This window comes from Merops nubicus, unplaced genomic scaffold, assembly GCF_000691845.1.
Source record: "Merops nubicus isolate BGI_N331 unplaced genomic scaffold, ASM69184v1 scaffold43894, whole genome shotgun sequence".
Lineage (NCBI taxonomy): Eukaryota > Metazoa > Chordata > Aves > Coraciiformes > Meropidae > Merops > Merops nubicus.
The window spans coordinates 1927-25409 of record NW_008605708.1 but is presented as its reverse complement, the minus strand read 5'-3'; the positions used below and the strand labels follow the sequence as shown (position 1 = coordinate 25409).

Genomic DNA, 23483 nt, shown 5'->3' with positions numbered 1-23483 from the left:
GCCATCAAGCCAGTTTGTTGGCTTCATTGGTAGCAAGACATGTGTGAGCTGTGGTCTAGAAACCAGATCAAGAGATCCTCAGGTGACACCTGAGATACAGTGTTTGCTGAGCAAACAGCATATTACTGTTCTGAAAAGAGCTCCATAAAAATAATGGAAAATTTTGTCTACACCCTACTCATTGGTAGTCTCCTTTTGCTCTCTGAAGTCTCTGGTGACCTTTTTATTTTTAACATAGAGCCCCAACTTTTGGGTATATTGCATATTTTGATGGAGAACTGATCTGTGCTTATGTCAAATCCTCATATGAAATAAATTCAGAATAGATTATATGATTCTTATTGACTGTCTTCTAATAGGCTTTCTGTCTGCTGTCCACAGGACCCTTTACACGTCCCCACCCTGCAATATGGAGAATGGTTTTTGGTAAGTTTTAGTTTCATTTCTGACTTTTTTTTTCAGTTGTTGTGCAGGATCGACCATTTTAACTTTCAGATGAATGGAAATGTCATGAAATGTAATTGTGTATCACACTTGTGTGAAGGTCACTTTTATCCCACTTCCGAGCAGTTGCATATACTCTGTTCTTAATTGCATTTGGGAACATCATCATAGATAGTCTGTGTCAAGATGGTGTAAATTAAGTCACCAGAATGGGACCATTCATTCCCATACTCCCTTTTAGTCCTTGTTTGTGTTTGTGCTTCCCAGTCTCCTTCCCTTATACGCTTCCTACTTCCATCTCTTCCCACCCCAGAAAGATTCAAGTTTTTTATAGCTACTGCATATACTATCTGTCTTCTAACTAAATTGAGTTTAGCAAGGGTGTTTCTTTTCATTGTTGGCAAAGTATGCTATTACTCTGTATGTTTATTAAATTGTGTAGTTGTATAGCTCAACATAAACTTATTAATATTCTTAACATTTATATATTCATATTATTAACCTACAGCTTCAGCAAAATTACCCCTAAATATTAGCAGCATGCATAGTTTGAAAAACAATTCTATTAACTACAGAACTTACTGAGTAAAATCCTGCTCCTTAAACTTAAGGAATTATATTTGGGAATATTTCCGGGTTCGCATATCCTAGACTTTAGGCGCATTTGCAGAGAGTTAGGCACATTTGTTTTAAAAGCTGACGTGTTTCTTTTTAAGGGGACTGTTTCTTTCCCCTGCCACCTTATATAGCTAAAAATAAGTAGCCTCCCAAAGCAGCCGATTGCTCATCTGTTGACATTGAGAGGATACTGCTGCTTAGATAGCGCTCATTAAAGAGTCCTGCTCCTTGTGAAGCCTGGGGGAAACAGGTCCTACTGCTCATTTTGGGTTTTGGCAAATGGGAATTAAAAGGTCGTTATCAGTGTTGGTGCTGTCAGAGCTTCACAGCCATACTTTTGGGAAAAGACTGCAGGCAAGATCAAGGGCAACATTTTTCCCCATGTAATTCTGTTTCTTCTGCATGGCTTATTTAGTCCTGCCTGAGGTCTTGGACCTGTCCAGTAGATGAAAGGCAGGAGTGGGGTGTCCTCAGCACTTCAGGGTGCACCCTTGCCTGCAGGCTGTACTTGGTGTAGTGGTGTAGCATCTCTTTCCCTTTGTGTCTTTAGGATGAACTGCAGGGGACAGAATACATACCTTTTATTTGTGTGTGTTCTTGGATAGAAGTTGTTCTCTTAGCATACGCTGGGGACTGATAACACATGAGTTCTGGTTATTGTTTAAAGTAGCTTTTTAGAATTGCTATAGTTTATTTTGGATGGCTGATACTAAGCTGTATTTTTTTTTCACATTAATCTTTCTGCCTTCTCTGACTTTGCTGCAGGACACAAGTTTGCTTGATAGACTATGGAAATGGTGGTAGTGTTTATATGCCTCTTCCAAATGTGGTCTTGGATATCTGTGAACTTGTGAATATGCTCGCAACAGCAGTTTTATCTATGCGCAGACTTACATCTAGGTCTCTTAACTTCTTACAAGTTTGTTGTAATTTGTTTGTGTTTTTTTTTCTTAAAAAAAAATCTATATTCAGACACTGGGAGGCGAGAGGCAGTAGTCCCAACTGCAGTAGTGTTTCATAATTTATAAGTGTGTGATAACAAATCATAATCATCTTTAAAAGCTTCAAACAGCAAATTTTTCAGCTCACTAAAGTAACTCAAACGTGCGTTAGTTTATAACTTCTTTATTCCCAGCATAGTGCAGAATTGCCAGGTGGGATCTTTGTTGAAATCTGTGTGTGGGCTTAGAGACCTGCAATAGTGAGACAAAAAAAAAAAAAAAAAAAAAGCAAAGAGGCAGAGCCAATTCTGTCCTGGAGTCCTCATGTATCTCTTGCCAGGGAGCTTCCTGATCACAGCCGTGTACTACTTGTGTCTAAACTGATTACACTGATTTTGTTTAGAGCTTGTACACTTAACCATATGTTATATCACCTGAAACAGGAGGTGATAGGAAGTGCTGAGTGCTCAGAGATTACCATCTGACTTGTGTCTTTAAGCTTTTTTGCATGTTGCCACTATATGTAGAAAACTAACTGGTGCAAACTGGGGATGTGTGGAGCAACAGTTTGTAAGCAGCTTTTTGACCTCTGTGTCCCAAGGAGCTTTATGAGTGAACATGATTCTAAAGCTGAGTCTTTTTGCAGGTCTCAGTGTGCTCTATTTTCTGTTCCTGGTGTTCGTGCTCTTCCTTAACTTTGAGCAGGTAAAAGCAGTGATGTACTGGCTGGATCCTAACCTACGATATGCCACAAGGGAAGCAGATATTATGGTATGTATCCACGGCACTTTATTGGACATTTTTGCCGCCTCACATATGCTTCACATGAGTGGGAAGGGTTGAACCTGAATTTGCTGGTCTGAGCCATGCAGATTTGTGCCTATACTTGACAGAGTTAGGAGCCTTTTGTGTCAGCTGCTATTTCCTTATGTTGAAATCAGTTGTGAAAAACAATCTTGTCTGTATTCTTTCTAATGCAGATATTCAAATGGTGTGCAGTCAGGAGTGTGAGATGTTCACAGTGAGGTGGCTTTGGATTCCTTTAAATAATAGATATGAGCCTGGATGCTGAAAACAGACTTAGCAAATGAGGCCTGTATGTTATGTGTCCCCCAGAGCAGGCTTTTTTGATGCTACAAAGGTGCAATCAAGGAACTTTTATCTTGTGTTATTGGTTGGAGCTTAGTACATGACTGGCATGCTATAGAGTATGTGGAAATCCAGATAGAGCAACAGCAGGGCTCTGCTGCCTTCCAGTCACCCAGCTAAGCACTGGTGCTGTTACCACTGGGAAATTACTTCCATAGCCCATGGTCTGGAGTTGCATGGAAAGCCAGGCTTGTTCTTCAGCCTCCTGAGCAGCTTGCAAGTGGTTTTCAATACAAAGAACATTCAGGTGAGGACACTGGCTCAGGGAGTTGAGGTAGTAAATGGAGGCCTGGAGGAAGTGTGAGAGTTGTGTTGGGAAGCCGGCAGAAGAGGGTGTGAGCAGTTGATCACCAAGCAAGAGGAAGTTACTGCACAGAGAGGCGAGAGTTGCTAGTCTTGTCCTTTTGCTGTTGCATGAAGTCACTGCCCACCTCCTGAGGAGCACGCATCCTTGGCCTTGGGTTTGCACAGCTGTGCACCGTGGTAAACGTGGTTAGTAAGTGCTGTCATCAAACTCCTGCCTCACACCAGTGGTCTTTGGCAAGGAACAATTTACTGCATATGCAAACTATTGCACAGCACCTGGTCATTAACAGCTGCTAACTCCTGCCCTCTAGCACAGGAGAGGGAATGGAGATCTTAACAGTGCAGTAAGCTTACACTAGTTGATTGATGGTGAGGGCTGCATACAGGCTCCTCACCTGGAGAACTCTGGATCCTTCAGGCATTGCACCTCAGCTGATCAGCAGTACGTGTGGTGTCACCCCAGCATCCCGGGCTGTTGCTTTCTGTTCTGCAGGAGATAAGTGGTGGTGGTGGTGAGGTGTGTGCTGCCTGCTGTTAGGGTGGTGGGAGGACACATTGCTAAATGGAGCATGAGGGTTAGTGATGTTGCCAAGCAACTAAAGGGAGCTGAGACAAGGAGTCTCTTGTTAAGTCAGATTCACCTGGCTCTCCTGTCATTTAAGTTCAAAATAAATAGACAAAAGTCAGGGTAGGACTAGTATTACTACTGGCACACAACCACACTACAGCAGATTCCTTGACTGGAGCAGTCAGTGGAAACTTGCTCTGTACCACTTTGCAATCCTGATACTGCCGCTCAGAGTAAATTTTTAAAGTGTAGTAATAATGAAGGCTGCAGCTTGATCTCTTGCACAGGGCTGGCCAAGCTTCTGGAGCATAAAAGTTCAACATGTTTCTCTGTATGACTGGCACAGCTGCAGCTGGGAAGATGAGATAGAGGGGAGAAAGCCACAGTAAAAATAAAATCAAAAAAGCAAGAGCCCTCAAAAAAAACAAAGCTTACTTTTGGAGTAACCTCATTGTATTCACTCATCACAGAGTTTCAGGTAGCATTGTGTAGCTAGAAGCCTGCACCTTCCACTGTGTGTTCCATGCCCCTCATGCTGGCAAGTAAGTCAGTTTCAGATCTCATTGTGTATGTGCACTAAAGCTGGGGCTTTGCCACCCTTAGGGCAGGTGGTGCACCTTTCTCTGTGTGGCCAGCAGCCCTGGTATGTGTGAGAAGCAATGCTCTGCTTTCACTTCAGAGAGCACCAGCAGCCAGGGTTGCTTACAGTTTCAGTGGGACTTAACTGCCTGCTGACAGAAGTAGCTGTGTGAAGTTGTGCATTCTTCTCTTTATGGAGACAAGGGTTTAAAATTTCCTCTGCTGTCCCCTTTTTAACTCGATCATGGTTCATTTTGGCAGGATTAATGATAGTTCTGAGAGGGAATCCTTCCCTAATTCAGTGGCAGTGAGCAGTGCTATGTTGTCACCTGGAGGTGGCAATCTATATTTCAGGAGGGTTGGAGAGTAGAGGGCTTTTTTAAATGTGTGTTTCCTCTTGGAAGTAGTTTTGTTTGTGCCTAGCGATGGGACAGAACTCCACAGATGCAACCTCCTGATAGCATACGGATTTTGTTATTGTTTTTGGGTGGTGATTTCTAGCACTCGCTGTGCAGCGTGATGAAAGGACACATTTCCTTTGTTATTGATGACCTGAAAATTAAAATACGTAAGGAATCTGCCACTCATCTGTGACGAAAGGGTTACAAGTTCCCTTTGTTTTTGTTTTTTTTTTTTTTTTCCTTAATTCAGTCCTGTGACCATACTTTCTCAATATGGATGTATCCTCAAAAATTGCTTTAGTGAGGAAAAAAAGACACAAAAGATTCTCAAATGAACATCAATATGAGTAACATGACATCACAGACTGGTGAGGATTAGCCACTGATGAGCTGCATCTGAACACCAGACAGCATAAAAATAGGGAAGAGTCATTATTACAAATTAAAACTCCAAAGAAAACCAAATAACTATTTTCTGGAGTATTGTTTGCTCATTTTTAGTTACTGATTCTATTTACCCTGCTGTTTCTCTGTCACGTAACAAATATGTGCTCTCTATATTCTATCTCCCTTTAAATTAGAGATGTACTGTGATGACAGAGTCTTAATACTGGAAGTTTTCCTACACAGTTTAGAAGGACAAGAAAACAGAATAATGTCTATTTTAATGTCCTTATGATTTCAGGCTTGTTACACCAGATAGAAAGAAGTTTCTTCATTCTAGCATTTCTGAAGTTGCCTGTTGATAGAGGATTTTTGTTGGTGGGGTTTTGGAGTTATTTTTCTTTCTCGTTAATAGGAGTATGCTGTAAACTGTCACGTCATCACCTGGGAGAGAATCCTCAGCCATTTTGATATATTTGCTTTTGGGCATTTCTGGGGCTGGGCTATGAAGGCTTTGCTGATCCGCAGCTACGGGCTCTGCTGGACTATTAGCATCACCTGGGAGCTCACTGAGGTAGGCCACCCATTTATCCGACTTGCAAGCAAAGGTAGGAGACTTGAATGGTTCTTGAGGGGAAGTATGAATGCTGCTAGAAGGGTGACTCACTAATTCTCAGTATATAAACATTTTAAGCCTTTTATAAGCCAGATACTGAGCAATTGATGCAGTTGCATTAGTGAACAACAGCAGGCTGGGGTTTAGGTCAGCGACTTACTCCTGGAATAGGAGGGAGGTCTAGGCCAGCCTACTGGTGCCATCCATGACTTGTATTTCTGCTGTTACACAAGTCAACATTCATGCTACTTCAGATGTTGACTAGTATGGCCTGGTTCAGAGCAATTGTTCTCCTTTTTTATCTTGCAATATCTACGACCTACTGTCATGATCCCCTACTCCGAAGCCAACAGTATTACACATTGTGTATAGTTGTACTTACTGTACAGTGAAGTGGCACTGAGGGATTCCTGAGGAAGGTGTGAAGACCTGTGAGGAGAAGCCTATGTGGAAAGGCAAGACATCATTCGTTGTGTTGTTTTCAGCTGTGAACCCTGAGTGTATAGCCCTTCTTTTGCTGAATTGTACAACACAAGCCTGATTTGTGTTCACTGACATAAAAATGTGATTTTTTAGTAGACCTGGGTCTACGCTAGTTCACATGCAGTATAGTCTCCTGCACCATGGTTTGCAGGACCACTGACTGAGTTTTGTTATTTAGTTTTACCACAGTTTTCCCAAGCACATGGTTAAGTTATTTGACTACTGGCACTATCAAATACTATTTTGGATTTTAAAATAAAATGTACAAGTCCTTGACCTGATTCGGTCAGCTGAATGTTGCTTGGACTGCTGCTCCTTATTGTTAGATCTGTTTTAAGATTTCAGGGTGATTAATTGCTGCTCTCAATATTTTCATTTGCATGTAATCTAGAACTTGATTAGTAGAATGTGTCACCTAAAATCCTAGGATGTGTTTTTATAAAAATGAATTTAATTCATTATATTCTTTAATCGGACAATTCAGAGAAAAATAACTCCACAGTTTTTATCAGCTTTTGGGACAGTATAGTCTAACCTGTCATACTTGGAATGGTAAGTGTAGATACAAACACTTGAATTTAGTCTTTAGAATCATAGCTTTTTGTGGAGCTTGTGGTCTTGAGAACCATTGGCTCATCTGATGAGGCATTTATTATTCAGAAACATAAATAAAGGTTTAGTTGTCTAAAATTAAACTTCTGAGCTGAAAAATGCTGGTGCCATGATTTCATGTTCAAAACATGTTTTTGTTCTGTGTCATTGAAGGATATGCTTTTTTTTAAGCTATCTTGAAACAGTTTGGGATTTCACAAATACCCATACACAAAAAAAACCCCAACTTTGTTAGTTATACTGATTTTTTTTTTTTTTTCCATCTGGAAAAGAATAAATATGGATTTATTTCACATGGGCTCTTATCATTCAGTTAATCATTGCACAGCCATCATCTTTGGTTTGGTGCTGCGTAGGGTGTCCAGTGTTCCCTGTCAGGCAGACACTGGAACCAGCAGCGTGTTGGGTAGGGCGCAACGCAGAGAAAGGTTATCTTCACATTCAGGGGAGTCATTAGAAGCCTACAGAAGTTGTCAGGGCACACAGGGGTTTAGCTGTGCATCTCCTGTTAGCATTAATGGATTTCGTCTGGCTCCCTGTTCCAAAATGGGGCACTTGGTCATGCTCCATCCTATCAGATTAAAGCTGGCGTGCAGACAGGCCTTGGTCTCTCATTCTGAGAAAACAGGTAGCCCCTTAGTGATGGTCTGGCCAACACCAGTGCTCTGGGTTCTGCTGCTTTATCTGTAACTTCTGGTGTCTTTGGCTGGATTATTGCAGATTGAGATTCATAGCCTGGTGCCCCTTTTGGGTTAAATTAATTTCAAACACGAAAGGGAAACCATAGCAGGATAATAAACAACATTGGATACTGAAGAGAAATTAAAGTTTTCTTTTCTACAGATGGAAATTCCCATAGCCTCATCAAAGAAAAACAAGTTGCTGTGATACACTTTTGCAAGAGTTTTTCAGGGAACAGCCATTGTCAATATCAGTCACTGTAATTTATTATAAATGGACCAGTATTCATTCTTGCTGTATACAGAAACCCTTGTTCCTTTTCCCACATCTGATTTTGTTGGAGTTGTATTTATACATCTGTTAATAAAAGATGCTTTATTATAAAATCATTAATTTGCTTTGATTATTATAAAATAATCTTCCATACTTAGTGTATGTACATTAACTGGCAGAAACTGTACTGTTTTTGTGGAGGTGAGAATATTCTTTAGTTTGCTACATGTTTTATTAGGCATCTTCTTGAGTATTGCAAAGGGGCTGCCTAACACATGGCTGTCTTGATTTCCAGTCCACAGCTAATTTTTTCAGTCTATTTTTTGGATTGATGTATTTTTTCTTGTAGAATAAAGAATACAAATATTTTTCTCTTAAAGGAGAGCAAGAGGCATTGAATCCACTTCTCGCTGTCCGTAAATTGTTTATATCTTGCCTTAAGTCTAACCAGTTGTTCTCCTTCACTCCATTAAAAGTGTGAAGTCAACAAATGTATCTGTAAATACATTTAATTACCTTACTAATGCCTCATAGTGGTCTTACTTAAGTTGAATATTCAAAAAGGAACAGGTTACTGAAGAGGTAAATGATTTGTGCACTTGCCAGGGTAAATCTTTAAGGGACTGAATATGTCTTGATATATCCAGACATCTGCTTTTCAGTTTGTTGGTTTGTTTCTGGCCTATTTTCCAGTATCTTCGTCATTAGTGTTTAGCAGAGACCAAGCAGGAAGGGAGCATGGAATGTCCTCTTAACTTCCTGAGTCATTTTGGATCAAGTATGGCATCAAAGCTTCTAGTGTCTGAAGTATTGGTGAACTTTTAATCTTTTTACAGTCACTAAATTTTCAGGAAAAAAAAAAAAAAAGAAAAAAGGTATATGAAAGGAAGTTTTGAAATAGAACAAATCTGAAGTACTGAACTCAACATGCTTTAGTGCTGACAGTTGTTACAAATGTATCCATTGTACCTAAATGGTCTTGTTGCTGGTTTAGAAAATATACTTCTTAATAATATTTAGCAAAATGAAAACAAAGATTCTCTTCAGTTTACTTTTTCTAAAGCACAAAACACCTTCTTTCCTCTAAGAAATGCAGTAGTCTTGCTCGTTCCTTCCATTTCTATGAATATTCTTTGTATCATCTTTGAGAGGCTGAATGCTGCATGATATCCTTATGTACAGCATAGCCCCAACAGGGAATGGTGGGAAGGAAACCTCAGATACCTTGTGTGGTTCTATCCAAGGCCTTCTGAAGTTAATGGAAGGATACCCATCATATTTTAGTGGTTGTGGCTCATGTTCTTGAAGTATGACATATACTAGAAAGCTGATTTTTTTAATGCGTACTTAAAAACTGAATTTATATGAATTCTGTGTTGTTCCTCACCCAGAATCTTTTTGCTGTATTCTGTAGCTCTTCTTCATGCACCTTCTGCCTAATTTTGCTGAATGCTGGTGGGATCAAGTAATTTTGGACATCCTGCTTTGTAACGGGGGTGGCATCTGGTTGGGCATGGTAGTTTGTCGTTTCTTGGAGATGAGGACCTATCACTGGGCAAGCTTCAAGTAGGTCAAAATTAAAGCTTGATAAACATTGTTTGATGTTATAATATTCAAATAATTTCCTTGGGAAATAAACCTTCTTTTCATGTGTAAAAATGCATGTGGTATATAAAGAGCGTGCAAGCTGCATGTGCTACAATGCTGTAAATTTATTGTGACTGTTAAAAATCCATCTCCTAGTAATGCTACCGTCAGCGTATGTTTGTAAGCATGATTTTGTGCATACAGTTTTCCTTTACAATCTGTTACAGGCATTGATGCCAAGTGAAAATATAAAGGAGTAAAAGCTATTGATATTTTCAGTTTATTTTGTCCAAGTAAAACTTTGAAGAAGGTAGCAAACAACACAATTTGTAATTGCTTTCTCATTGTACAATGTTTTTAATGCTCACCTTGATGAGGCATTAGTGTGGCAACTGTCAGCACTGGTTCTAATTGTAGAAGAGGAATTAGGCTGATTGTACCTGTGCTGTGAATTGCCTTACTCCACTGCTGACCCTCAAAATAAATGGAGTAATTACACAATAAAGTAGCATTGTTGTGTAAAAGGGGCAACAGCTTATGGCCTAGTCAGTTCCTAGCTGGAACTAGGCATGGTTTCTTCCACTGCTTTTTGTCCCTCTCCTGCCTCCTTTCATACCAGTTGGTGACAAGTACAGTTATCTGCAAGTCACCAATGGTACAGATGAAAAAGAATCAAGGACAATGAATTGCCAAAGGGTATTGCCTCGACAGATGGAAAAGGAGCTCAAATCTTGACTTCCCAAGCTGTACCCTACATGAACTTCTCCACTGCTTTTTTTTTTTTCTTACTCACAAATTTGTTAATTGCTCTGAGAACCATCTAGCCTTTAGTCTCAATTCAATTTTCCTGCATTTCAATCCAGGAGGAATAATGAACATTATAGAGTTGATGTCTCATCCGTTTTTAGAGAGTTCAATGAAAGTTAAAAGAGCAGAATAACTGGCAGGAATAAGCTGTCTTTGTGGAATAATCTTTCCTTACATTCTTTTAAATACATGAGTAGACTTTTTTTTTTTTTAGTAGCAATGTGAGGAGAAGATGTCTAGAATGAGAAGTTTTTGCTTGTGCCCTTTTATTTTCGTTTTCTTTTTTTCATCAGATAAACACATATCATAAAGATTAGAAGGTTTCCCCAACCTAAGATCACACTAGCCTAAAAGAACACAGGTACTAGAAATATCAATTCTGAATCTCCTTTTCTTTTGTCCAGCAGGGTCAGGGAAATAACAGGGTGAAAACTGACTTCTAGCCCTGCTAATCTTCTTTCAGAAACAGAAACTGAGTTGTTCTTAGAACCCCTGTCCTTTGGATGCTGTTGTTCATCTGGATTAAAGTTACCAAAAGCAAGAAACAGTAACACATCTGTCAGATGAACCTCCATTCACATCCCCTTTCAAAAGGGAATTTAAAAGCCTTCTAGCCTTTAGCAGTGCTATAGAATCTCTCCAGAAGGTTTGCATACTTCTATATCAGAACAGCAGAGATAGTATTTGCTGGAAGTACTTTTTTTTTCCAACCTGCAGAGCCAGTTCCTTATACAATTAATGAATAATGAGTCTGACAAGTTCTTGAAAGATTCCTGTCAGTCAGCTCTAAAACAAGGCATCTTTGGGCTAGGAACAGTGGCAGCATAGACTACGAAGAAATATCCCCTAGATTTTCCAAGGAGGTGGCAGAATTGCAGTGCTTGTTTCTTTCCTTCGTGGAGAGAATGGCAGATACATTTTGTAGCTAGAGGAAGGTGGACTTCCATAGTAGAATGCACCCTGACTGAAATGCTTAATCGATTATATATCTTAATTCACCCTTGCCTGATACATAGTTGTGTATGTAAAGATCTCTGCTGTCCAGGCAAAAAATGTGACTGTTCTGAAACTTCAGTAACATGGCTTTTGCATTTGTCTCTTCCTGCATTTTTCCCTGTATTTACTCCAGCCATTCTCTTTTTCTAGGGACATTCACACGACCACAGGGAAGATCAAAAGAGCTGTACTGCAGTTCACTCCAGCCAGCTGGACCTATGTCCGCTGGTTTGACCCCAAGTCTTCGTTTCAGAGAGTGGCTGGAATCTACCTTTTCATGATCATTTGGCAGGTAGGAAATGAGTTCTGTGAAATCAAAACTCCCATCGGCTCAGTTACTTATTGGCTGTGTTTGGCTAGAAAATACACTAATGGAATGTATGTCTCTCACTGAAATACACAGTTAATTGGCAATAGAGAATTGGTCAGGATGTTGTTCACAGGAGTTATACAATAGTTCAGGAACGTAACTATAGAATCTGTGGAAAAAACAAAAATGTTACAGATTCTGTACTGACATCAGGTTACTCTTTGCAAGAAATAGTTTTAAAATCTACTAGACAGTGGGCTTCTGGGATGGTTTGGATGGACCACTGATACTTGGAATTCTGGCCTCCGTCCAGCAACACTCCATAGTCTGTCACAACTGCTTTGGTACTTTGTCATGCAAATACTAGAAGAGTCCACTAAATCTTTTTTTTTAAACTTGTTGAATTTTTTTGCAAGAAGGACCAGCAGTGTTTGATATATTTGCATATGTACTTTATATATGTGTCTGTGTATCTATATAAATTTGGTAGAGAAGTAGAAGAGATATTTTGCCTTGGTCATTCATACCTGATTTAGGATATGAAATCTATCAGAAGACCTCTGCAGTATGAATTCGTACATGATCCCTTAATGGGTTTCTAGAAAGAGAGCAAATACTTTCATAGAGGTGTCTGGGGGAAAATTCTTTGTTTTACTAATATATTCCTTACTTAGCCTAGAGCAGGAATCTTAGACTCTTTAAATCCTCAATCTAACCATCAGGGCTATAGCAGAGCATAAATAACTTTCTGCTGTGTTTTAGTTTCCATATTAATCTTTGCATATTTTCTGTAGTAAGTCATTAAGAGTTACTTAAGTTGAACACTATTAACTAACTCTTCTTTTTCTAGCTGACTGAGTTGAACACATTCTTTTTGAAACATATCTTTGTGTTCCAAGCAAGCCATCCTTTAAGCTGGGGGAGAATTCTCTTCATAGGAATCATTACAGCACCCACTGTAAGGTAATTTTGTTGCCATGTTGTTTTTTCTCCAGTTTAAAGTAGTTTGACTCCTAAGCACCCAATAACTGGTTATGGGTTGTGAATAAGTACAGCAAAGTTTCAGAAAGTTATGCTTTTGCCACCATGAAAAGCAAAACACTTTTCAATGAAGTGTATTTTCCGTCAAGTAATAATAAGGTAAATTATACCTAAACATCTGTGTTTCCATAGGGATGCAGAACCAGTCTGTTCCATCTTCTGTTTGTATAGCAGCTCCATGTTCAGTGAGTTAGCTGCATATGTTGTCCTTGAGGACTGCATGTGAAAGTATCCAAGCTGATGAGTCAGATGCTAACGGAAATGTAGATGAGGAAAAACAGAGCTGTTGATTTTCCTGAGCTCCATATTCTGTTTGTCTACAGGAAATACTGACATGTTATAAGAAAATATAGAGCATTACCATATTCTGAATAACAGAACAGTGTGTGTGCAGTGTTAACAGTTTTATAGAAACATTAACCTGCTTTTAGTCAAGCACACTTTCACATTGATAGCAGAGTACCCTTAATTTCTTCTGTCTTCAAGGTAGCTGGAGGTAGACAATGCTACCTCCAGAACCTAACAGTTCTGAAGTTAGAGGCAGGGAATTTCCTACTCATGAGTAAATTGATGTTACCTTGAACAGCTAAATGGCAGCCTTGCATTGGCTTATTCCTAAAATACAGCTCTTAGTGTCTCAAATTGTGTAGAGTGATTTCCCACTGTTAATTAAATCACCTTAAATGTCCTATAAACTCCTGTATAAGGTTAGCTTTTCAGTATTTTTGGGGCACTTGCCAAGCTGTAGAAGTGTTTATTCTTAAACAGTCCTGGTGTTTTGAATTATTAACACTTACCATCCCCATCTGTCACTGGATACTGGAGACATACTGAAGAAAGGAATTTGGGTTCTACTTTGGAATTCCTCTCTCTAAACTCTTAAAGTGTAGGGGCATAAAGATGAGAGCAGAATGGTCTCCAGACTGTTTTCAAAACAGTGACAAATTCTACGCTGTTTTTGAGAGGAAAACATACCAGTGGTTAGAGTACTTGCTGAGTATGTCTGTTCCATATCCTCGTCCTCTTTCAAGATTCAAGCCCACATCCCAAGAAAATGGAATTGTTAATACATTAAACACAAACTGTGGAAAAAGTGGGGGAATCTCTAATTCTTTCAAAGGTGTTGCGCTTTGCCTAAGAGAAGCGGAGAGGCAGGAGACAAGTATGTAGCTTTGTTAGCCTACTAGTTTGGGTACTTTCCTAGTCCTTGCTCTTAGGATTGTTTTCTGTGTCGTTTCAAACTATTTGATCTATGTAATAAGTTGTCCTAGTAGAACTGAAGTCATCTAGTAGACATCCAGCATGATTGCATGTGATTATAACCATCAGCACTTCATTTTCAGTGTAGATATGTTTGTAACATAAATGTGTTTTCTAAATGTAAATACTCTTGGGGGATTTTCAAATGCACTGAAGAATTTTCCTGTTTTCCTTCTCAGGCAATACTATGCATACCTCACAGACACACAGTGCAAGAGGGTGGGAACTCAGTGCTGGGTGTTTGGGTAAGTGATTTTGCTGCATTCTTGAAGTACTTGGACAAGTGTTAAGTGTGAGTCCAGCCCAGGAACAGGATCTGCATGAAGCCACTCCTTGCCTTGTATTGTAGAGATTTTCTTTTCTTTTTTTTTTTTTTTTTCCACAAGTTCAGAGGAAAGGAAAATTCTGAATTTGCAGGTAAAACATGAGTAATACATGAGTAGACTTGGAGATTTTCTTTTCAAAAAAACCCCCAAACAAACAAACAAACAAAAACAAAACAAAACAAAACAAAAAACAAACAAACAAAAAAAAACCACCAGAAGGAAGAACTAGAAACTGCTGGATAAAGCTAGGTTCCTTCAAAGTAACATTTGCCTTGCTGCCCATATTCCCAGTCAGGTGAGAAGCATAAAAGTTTTTACATCAACCACTTGCCTGTCGTCAGAGCAGCGTTTACCCGGCCATTGAGGTGGACGTTGCTGCTGTTAGCAGAGTCACAAAAGAAGACACTGAACCAAACCAGTTATCCACTCATTCTGTTCTATTCTTAGAGAGGGGAAAGAATAACACTATGAATGATCTTTACCTTGGCTACAATTTCTTTCAACATGTCTTTTGGAGGAGACCTTTAAATAAAGAGTTCTCATAATTGTTTCTGGTGAGAAGTTCTTCCTCTAGATGACTTGACTAAAAGCAACTGTTCTAGGAACCTGCAGCCTTTGCTGTTGCAGCCTTGTAAAAACTTCTTGTAAATAAGCAGCGTAGTAGGGACCCTTTTGATTCATGATTTGGAAGCTTACAAATGGAAAAACCTAAAAGATCCTAAATCATGTCTTAAAGGGAAAAAAAAAAGTATTTTAAGAAACTATTCAAGAAGCTACTTTCTGGTAGCATTGATTTTAAATTAAAACATCCAATTTGTTTTCTTTGTCAAGATTAGTGTATGTCTTCTAGAACTGTCTGAACCATCATCATGTTTCACAGAAGAATCTATTACTGTTTTAAATTGGAACAGTGTCTCAATGAGCCATAAGATACTCGGAACTAATTTAGAGAGATTGCTTTGCCAAACTTCTCTCACCTTTACCGTTAGTCTTAGGGATGTTAAAAAGTTTTAGGAACAGTGCTGGCCTGGAAGGCAGATTTCCAGGCCTGCTACACCACTGTCAAGACTGCCTGTTTCACAACATTTAATTGAGATGAGATGTAGTTGAAGGGATTTTCACTCTTGTTTTAAACGTACCCTGAAGAACATGACACATGTCTCCTTGGATTTGGCTGGGCTTAAATATCCACCTCTTTCACTGACTTATCACCTTGCTAAATGGATCTATGACAGTCTTCAACTCATGATGGTAGCATCCAATGGACATACAAAAGGTCAAAACTCTCAAAAACTCTCTTCTTGTTCAGTCTTACCAGTGCTGAGTAGGAGTGGATAATATTTTCTGTAAGCCTAAATCTCCTTACTTAGGGAGCATCTTCCTCCTCGAAACATGCATCCTGATTCCTGAAGAAAGTCTGTAACATACACAGTCCTTAAAGAGGATTTATTTATTTTTATTTATTTTTAAATCATTGTGACAGAATAACCTGTCTTTCTTGGTTTGGTTTGGATGGTGCTTTAGTGCTGGAGATAATGAATTAATCACACAGTTAATATGACTACTTAATTTACAGTTAGAATCAAATAACTTTGCTTTGTTTGTGCATAAACATCTTAGTAGTTGCAGATCAATTGTATTAGTATTTCAGAGCTACTCGTTTGAATACAGAGATGTTACTGAAATCTGTATTTAAATGATTTAGGAATTGAGACGTTTATATGAAGAAAACTTTCTCAACTGTTGATGGTAATTTTAGATTCTTACAGAGGACACATTTTAAAAATTATCACTTTTGGAGAAGAACCTTCAAATTCTGCATTGTGAAGAAAGATGAGTGGTTTCATTGAAGAGAAAGAATATGGGTTTATGTTCTTTTGCCAACTGAAGGGAAGTACGATTGCTGAATGTTTGCCTGCTGGCTATCAAAATTTGCTGAGGATTACAGAAACCATCTTGGGTTCAAATCTCTCACTGAACACATTAGTTTCATGTATGTCAATAAATAGATGCCCAAGTATCTCTCTATGATCATGTAACAGGAATTGCAATAGAACATTCATCTGCAGTCCCATCTAATTGTGAGAAATGCGTGTGGAGTAAGTGTTGTCCTTGGCTATACAGCTTACTTCTATAATCTGCTAGGAGAAAACAGAGCAGCAACACTGCTCTGGCAGGGGGGTTGGACTAGATGGTCTTTTGAGGTCCCTTCCGACCCCTAACATTCTGTGAATCTGAACAGTAGGAGTTCCTGTTTGTTGGAAAAGCAGTGGTCTTCCAGTAATTTAACTATCCGGAATATAATTTCTGAAGCAATTAAAAGCAAATATATAGAATATTCTCATCTGCGATGATCAAGACACAGTTCTAAAGGCACAAATTGACATAACAGCCTAACTATGGGAATAGTTAACATTAGTGCCTTCAATTAGTATAAAACTGTTCTCAGCAACTTGACATTTGCTGTCCATCTCTTGAGAGTGATGCTACAGTGTGTGATGTAAAGCATGAACAAGGCAAGTGCAGTAAGTTTGCTGGGAATTGCACTATTTTCATTAAGATGAAGACTTTCAAAAAGGAGTACCTGTTAGGATATTACAAGTCCATTTTGATGGAATAAACACTTACAGTGACTGGTTAAGTTGAGTATTCTCATCATCCATCAGTAGGACACTAACACCTTTCACTGCTATAATTCTTCTGTCTTTCATTTTACCAGTTCTTTAATAGCTGTCCTATTGTACAATGCACTCAACCCAAGTATTCTTGACAAGAATAATGGAAGCAACGTATAAATGCAGTTATATGATGTTTGAGTCCTTGCTGAAAATAGCTTTTTGTTTTGTTTATACCTTTAAGTGTATCATAACCTTGTATGTTTGTTTCCTGATGGTCTTTCTGTTCTCACTGCTGTAGTTCAGTTTAACTGTTCTTTAATCTGCAGCTGGATCAATAAAAATAATATAAAACCAAGAAAGAAAAATAGTTGGTGACTCAACAGAGAAACAGTACTCTCAAGTTTTTACTCCTATGCGCTTCATTAATTCACAGGATGGGTCAGTTAGGTGTTACTTCCAGAATTCTGAGTTTTGGGCCCACTCACCATGCTGCAAGTCACATTGGATGGTAGAGAGAAAGCTGTGATTTATTATTTGCACCAGGGCCATCTCTGCAGTACTGGTTAAGTCCTGTCTTTCCTCCCTCTGTCATGATGGGAGCTGGGTCCTGTCTGCCAGGTGATGGAGGTGTTTTTGGCAGCTCTCTGGTTGTGGAGAGTGCTGGGAGGGAATGTGTCCTGAAGGACTGAGCCTGGAACACTTCACCTGATGTTGAGTGTGCCTGCACATATTTGAGGAGTTTTCATGCATGTGCTCCCATGTACAACCTCAAGGTCACTATTGAACAAGTAAAGTATTAAACTTCTACAAATTTGTTTTTATCATGATTTGGTTCAGCTTGAGAAGAGGCAATTTTCTACACGTTTGGAGCACCAGTCATGTTTCTACACTTGTGTCCAGGACCTATATAAACTAAATGTATTTCCATGGCAGGTGATGGGAGCTTTGAATTCATAACCCCTTGTTCCACACCAATTGGTATACAAGCCTCCATAGCTTTGAGCCTGAAAAGATGTAAACATCTGGTAATGGGGAGAGAGGTGGAGATACCTGATTCTTATAATGCCAGAGAAGAAAGTAAATACTGCAGTTTTTTCTCTTGTGTGTCTCTAACAATCCTGTGGTTGTGGTTAGTGGGGACCTGAGTTTACAAATGAACCAGAGCAAATGGGTGGATTCTCAGGGAATTTGTAATGCTGCTTTGTGTTAATTTTCTCATTAAAATCCATCTGAAGCAAGCAAAGTAGTGTACCAGAATTGTAGGAAATTTACATCCAGTAGAGATACCCAAAACACAGTTCTAGTTATCCAACAGGGAGTCTGTTGGTTGTTCAGCTTGGAAATGAAATTGTCTGTAGTGAGAGCTGAAGCACAGTAGTGGGTATAAACAGAAATTCCCTGCTATTGGTGCACGCTCTTGCTTGTTCCTGGACAAGCAGAGGCTCATGGAATTGGGAGCTGGCAGTCCATCATGTTTTGTATGTGGTTGATCGTAGAGAAGAATAAAGAGAGACAATTTTCCCAAAGAATTTTGGTTAATGGTGGTGTTTGGGAGGTGTGTGCTCACTAGAGTGCTTGTTCAGAGCTGGCAGTCTGGGGTCTGGGTTGTGAACACATGAGTTAAGTCTTTAGTGTTTGTAATTGCTTCCTCCCCTCTCTTTTATTCACCCACAGGGTTATTGCTTTCCTTGAAGCTATTGTGTGCATAAAGTTTGGACAGGATCTTTTTTCCAAAACACAAATACTGTACGTTGTGTTTTGGCTTCTCTGTGTGGTAAGTGAAATTTCTCATGTGAAACATAAAGCATGGCAAAAGCATTGAAAGCATCTAAATAGCTTCCTCTCTGGAACACTGGCAGCAGGAGATCATTGGGGGCAATGCTGTAAAGAGCTTTGTGCACATCCTAGGAAAGGCAAATGATAGATCATTTAGAATATACTTTGAAGGGGCTAGAATAACTTTTTTTTTATTTCTTGATGTAGTAGAATATAGCTGCTTTACCAGTACTTAACAGTGAAACACTAGTTACAGGATGCTTAATCTTTATGAGATAAAATGTCTGTTGGGTTGAGGCTAACTTTGGTGGTGCTTTCTATAGTGCCCACCGAAAGGAACAGGAGTTAATGAGTAGCATTAGGAAGCAGTGTGTGTTGTTTCACACTGAGGTCTTTCAACTATACAAACAACCCTGCTTTATCAGGCAAATCGTTCTCACTCAGCCTGCAACGTTCTGCACTCCAGTGAGATTACTGCACATGCAGCATGAAATGCCCATTTTAGAACAGTAAATGGATGTTTGTCTTGCCAGACTTATAACTCCTATGCCAAACACATTTTTAATGGTCAGTGAAAAATAAGGCACATATAATGGGCTGACAGGTAATTACTTCGGCCTTCTAGTTGGGAGAACAGTTTGAACAGGTTATAGACAGTCAGAAAATGACAATTCTATTCCTTAAACTGCAGAGGAAAAAGGTATTGAATTGCTTCGCAGATGAGAGCACCACCAAACCAAACATGAACCCAGCTTGAAGCATGGGGCAGGACGAAGGAGAACTAGTTTTTCTCAGACCAGTTGTTTCTGATAATGCAGCTACAAGCGCTTAGCAGCTGCCTCTGTGTGATGACTGCGTGGGGTGAGGACAAAACTCACGCTAACAGTGTACCCTGCACGTATGTGGGTGCTGCAGGCCTCTTCTCGTGCTCCCACTGTGGACAGGGCTGCGTGCCCCACGCTGGCACAACACCTGCCTGTAATCTGAAGTTAAAGCACCAGTCTCGCTCATCCTCACAAAAGATGTAGAGCACAAACATCTCTGAATGCAGAATCTTCAGGGACTCTTGAGACCTTGAACCAGCAAAGAATTTGGAAAGTTTTACAGATTTTTCTTTTTTTTTTTTTTTCTCCCTTGTTTAGGCCTTTACAACTTTCCTGTGTTTGTATGGTATGGTGTGGTACGCAGAATACTATGGCCACCGAGAAAAGGTACTTTATTAGAAAGCCTGGTTTTGTTTTCTACCAGAGTTAAAACTGCAGTGCTCCTAGATATTAGAATTCCCTACCAGAACTAATATAAATGAGGGTAAGGGGGGATGGTCCAGAGTCTAACTGAAGTCAATAAAGAACTCTTGAATTCAGCGAGCCTTGGACAGATCCCAAATTACATTGTGGTTTCTAAAGAATGCTGTCCTCTTAGTTGCTCAAAATGAGGCTGTAATTTTACCAAAGCATTCAGGGATGAATGGTTAGCTAATGCTCCCATTGTACAGGTGGAATGCTAGGGGAATATTAAGAATACTTGGTTACACAACCAGTCACGTGGCAAGGGATCACATGGTATTGTGTCATCTATGTTGTACCTAATGACTAGGAAAAGTCCTAAGTACTTACTGAACGTTTTATGAGGACTTCTGCCATGGTTCATATTTACAAGTCTAATTGCAAGCAAAAGTGCTGATCACAAGAACCAGCATCCCAGTGACTTGTGTCCTTCTTGTTTTTGCAGACCTTATCAGAAAGTGAAGACAGCCCATACAGTCCAGATGCTTCCTGGCTTCATTCTAAATTCAGTAGAGGTACTGGCACTTTTGCACCTATATTCTTGAAGTGGTAGCAGTAAGGCTCAGCACTAGGAAATGAAGCTTGAGAAACTTACCTAGAAGAAAACAGGACTTATTTAAATATCCCTGCAGGAGCTATACAGATAAATCATCTGCCAAGCTCTTTGGCTTTACTGCCTTTTTTTTCTTCTAACTCTTGGAAATGTATTTTTTTAATGAAACAGCTGAATTTTTCTGCCATTCTTACAGGTCTAGGGCATTATGCATTTCTTAACTGTTGTGGACTGATTTTCTGTCTGAACATTGCATGTTTGATTTGAAATGTATGACTATGAATTGTGTTTTTATTCCTGCTTGTTAAGAAACAGTCAAGCAGCTGCCCTGGAGCCTGTTCTTACTGACACTTGCCTGGCCAGTGCAGTGCTGATGGTCACAAACAGCTTTCTCCGTCCTAAGCAAAGGCAGCCTCCTTCCCTGACTTTATTTTCCCTAGCTATAGGACAGTTAAGTACCTGCCCTCTTTGTTAACTCTTTAGTGTGGTTTTGCTTATTGAACAGATAGCAGGACTCACATGTGGAAATTATCTCTGTCAGAGTTTGTGGTCCAGTTGTATCATTAGAAGTATTTCTTATTTATCGTATGCTTGAAAAGCACCTACAGCAGAGCTTCTTTGTATTTCATACATGATTTTTCTGGATGTTGATAATATTTTTTTTTTCCCAGTTTAGTGAATTTGTGGATTTTTACATTTAGAAATTAGAGAAAAATTTCTTGCAATCAAAAAGTTTTTCCCACTTATAAATGCCAGAGAACAAATCTTTCTCTGGCTTCATTACTTCATTGATGAAAAACTTCATCTTTTTAGATGTTTTGCTCTTGAGTTCTTGTTTCAGTCCCCATTGCCTCCCTTTGCTTTCTCAGAGTCAAACACGGTCTGTCGTATGAAAGACTGAAAACAGGGAATGTACCTTTGTAAGGATCTGTGGCCTCGCTTCCATAGTTCTTAATTTCTGATAGTAGTACCTGCCAATAATATATATGTGGAGGTTTACTGATGTAATTTTAAATGGAGGGTGTTCCACCACTATTCTAGTTTGCTGTTGTTATAGCAAACTTCTGAATTGCTTTAGAGGAGGAAGAATTTTACAGAATTCTTAAGAATTGCTTTTTTGGAAAAAAAAAATGCCACTAGATGGAGCACGAGTATCAACCAGTTTGTGTTAGCCTGAAGTAATCCATACTGTAAGCATGATAGCTCTAGAAAGTCTTACTGTCTTTTAGACAAGAGCTTGACAATGTCAAATATATATATATCCAAAAGTATTTATTTCTCAGCAGGTGCTGACAATAGTCCACCAAAACATTCAGCCAATAGTGAAAGCCATTCATCCAGAAGGAGAAATCGTCACTCCAAGTCCAAAGTAACGAATGGGATCAGCAAGAAATAAGAATTGTCTTTGAAGATCTCCTACAGTGTGACCAGTGGTGACAAAGAACATCAGGCCTGGTTCTGAATTTCCAAATGGAAGATTGATTTTTTTTTTTAAAATGTAAAAGTTTAAAGAAGGAGGTGTTGAAGAAAAGGATGATCAAGATGGAGTCACCAGGGTAGTGCAAATCCATTGCCTGCTGACACTTGCCATTCACTGATTTAAATCTAGTTTCTTCAGCATGTGACACCAAAAACTAATGGAGGAGCATGCTGGAAAGAAAAAGAATCTTGTCATAGCAGGTAGACCCTGTTTTGTGTTCAGGTGTTGCAAGTGCATTTTTAATATCTCAGTTGAGGACTTAAACACAAAAGTTAGCAAACTGATAATCAGTTGGCATAGTTGGCTGGATATTTTGTTTTGTTTAGCTGTGTTTTTGTTGTTTTCTGGAAGATTATGCAATCCTTTAACTAAAAGCAACTCTGCCTTTCTTGCTTAGCCCCACGACTAAACTGTTCTATAGAACAGTTAGTGCAGACTGGAGGTTTCCATGCTTGTATCCAGCTGCTTGCTATTATGTAAAGGGTCTTTAGGCCTGGTGACAGGGTTTTACCAGTGAGGAAACGAGTCCAGATTTCTTGTAAAGGATGTGAAATTGATCTTCAAACACGATTCTTCTGTTCTGCATTGTTCTTCTGCTTGGCTGTTATGCATTTGGTTTAAGTTTTTTTTAATACTTACGTAAAAACCTGTTGCAAAGTAGAGGGCCAAGCCTTCTGCCCTCAGAGACAAATGCCATGCCATTTAGTTGGTTTCCCTCTTTTACTGTAGTGTTTGGCATCTTCAAGTACAAATATGTCATTTTTTTTCAGCTGTTTCACATTGTGTATAATGTTCTTTCCCACTTCCCTCTAATTTGCCTTTGCCTCAGCCAGAACCAGAAATCCCGGTGTCTTCAGACTGATTCCAGAAACTGCTTTGAAGGCTCTGATGCCCTGCTAAGCCTGATGATAAGGCAGTTTTTTGCTGAAGCCGAGTTGCTTCCTACATCCATAAACATAATTATTTGTGAAGGCTTGCTGTAGTTCTTGGCGTGTGAGGCAGCACGACATGACAGTGATGCAGCCCATTGCTTTGGTGTTTCCTGTGATGCTGTCAGATACCCAAGACCAGAGACATTCTTTCTTGAAGGTTTTATTTGTGTGGGGTTTTATTTCATTTTTACATATATTTATTCTGACATCTAGCAAAGTGGGTAATTCTCCAGCAGTGAATGTAATGATTAAGTCAAGAGGTAAACAGTCAAGAGGTAAACAATCAAGAGCAATCAGTTCCTGTATTAAGGTATCAAAATATTTTTGTGCCAATTAGATTTTGGGCTTCGTGGGGTTCAGAGGGGTCGATAGCTTAAGCAAGGGTAAGTAATACCCATTAGTCACTTAGTCTTCATAAGAAAGTGGGTTTTCCTTTTTCTTAAAATGTTACTGTGA

General features: G+C 39.3%; 1 protein-coding gene across 1 annotated transcript; it reads left to right on the top strand.

Moving 5' to 3' along the window:
• The first annotated feature begins 347 nt into the window (after positions 1–347).
• Positions 348–22313, top strand: PTDSS1 (phosphatidylserine synthase 1). The gene is made up of 11 exons (XM_008939406.1): positions 348–426; positions 2650–2774; positions 5806–5964; positions 9470–9621; positions 11596–11737; positions 12606–12718; positions 14236–14301; positions 18675–18774; positions 19919–19987; positions 20508–20577; positions 21902–22313. Exons 1-11 carry the CDS (start codon positions 417–419, stop codon positions 22009–22011), a joined length of 1116 nt encoding a protein of 371 aa, XP_008937654.1. The 5' UTR covers positions 348–416; the 3' UTR covers positions 22012–22313.
• The last annotated feature ends 1170 nt before the right edge of the window (positions 22314–23483 follow it).

What these genes read in the sequence shown, in the direction of transcription:
- PTDSS1 (XM_008939406.1), top strand. An exon ending in ACTATGGCCACCGAGAAAAG is followed by an intron (nt 19,988 to 20,507) that starts GTACTTTATTAG and finishes TTGTTTTTGCAG; the next exon opens with ACCTTATCAGAAAGTGAAGA. An exon ending in TCATTCTAAATTCAGTAGAG is followed by an intron (nt 20,578 to 21,901) that starts GTACTGGCACTT and finishes ATTTCTCAGCAG; the next exon opens with GTGCTGACAATAGTCCACCA.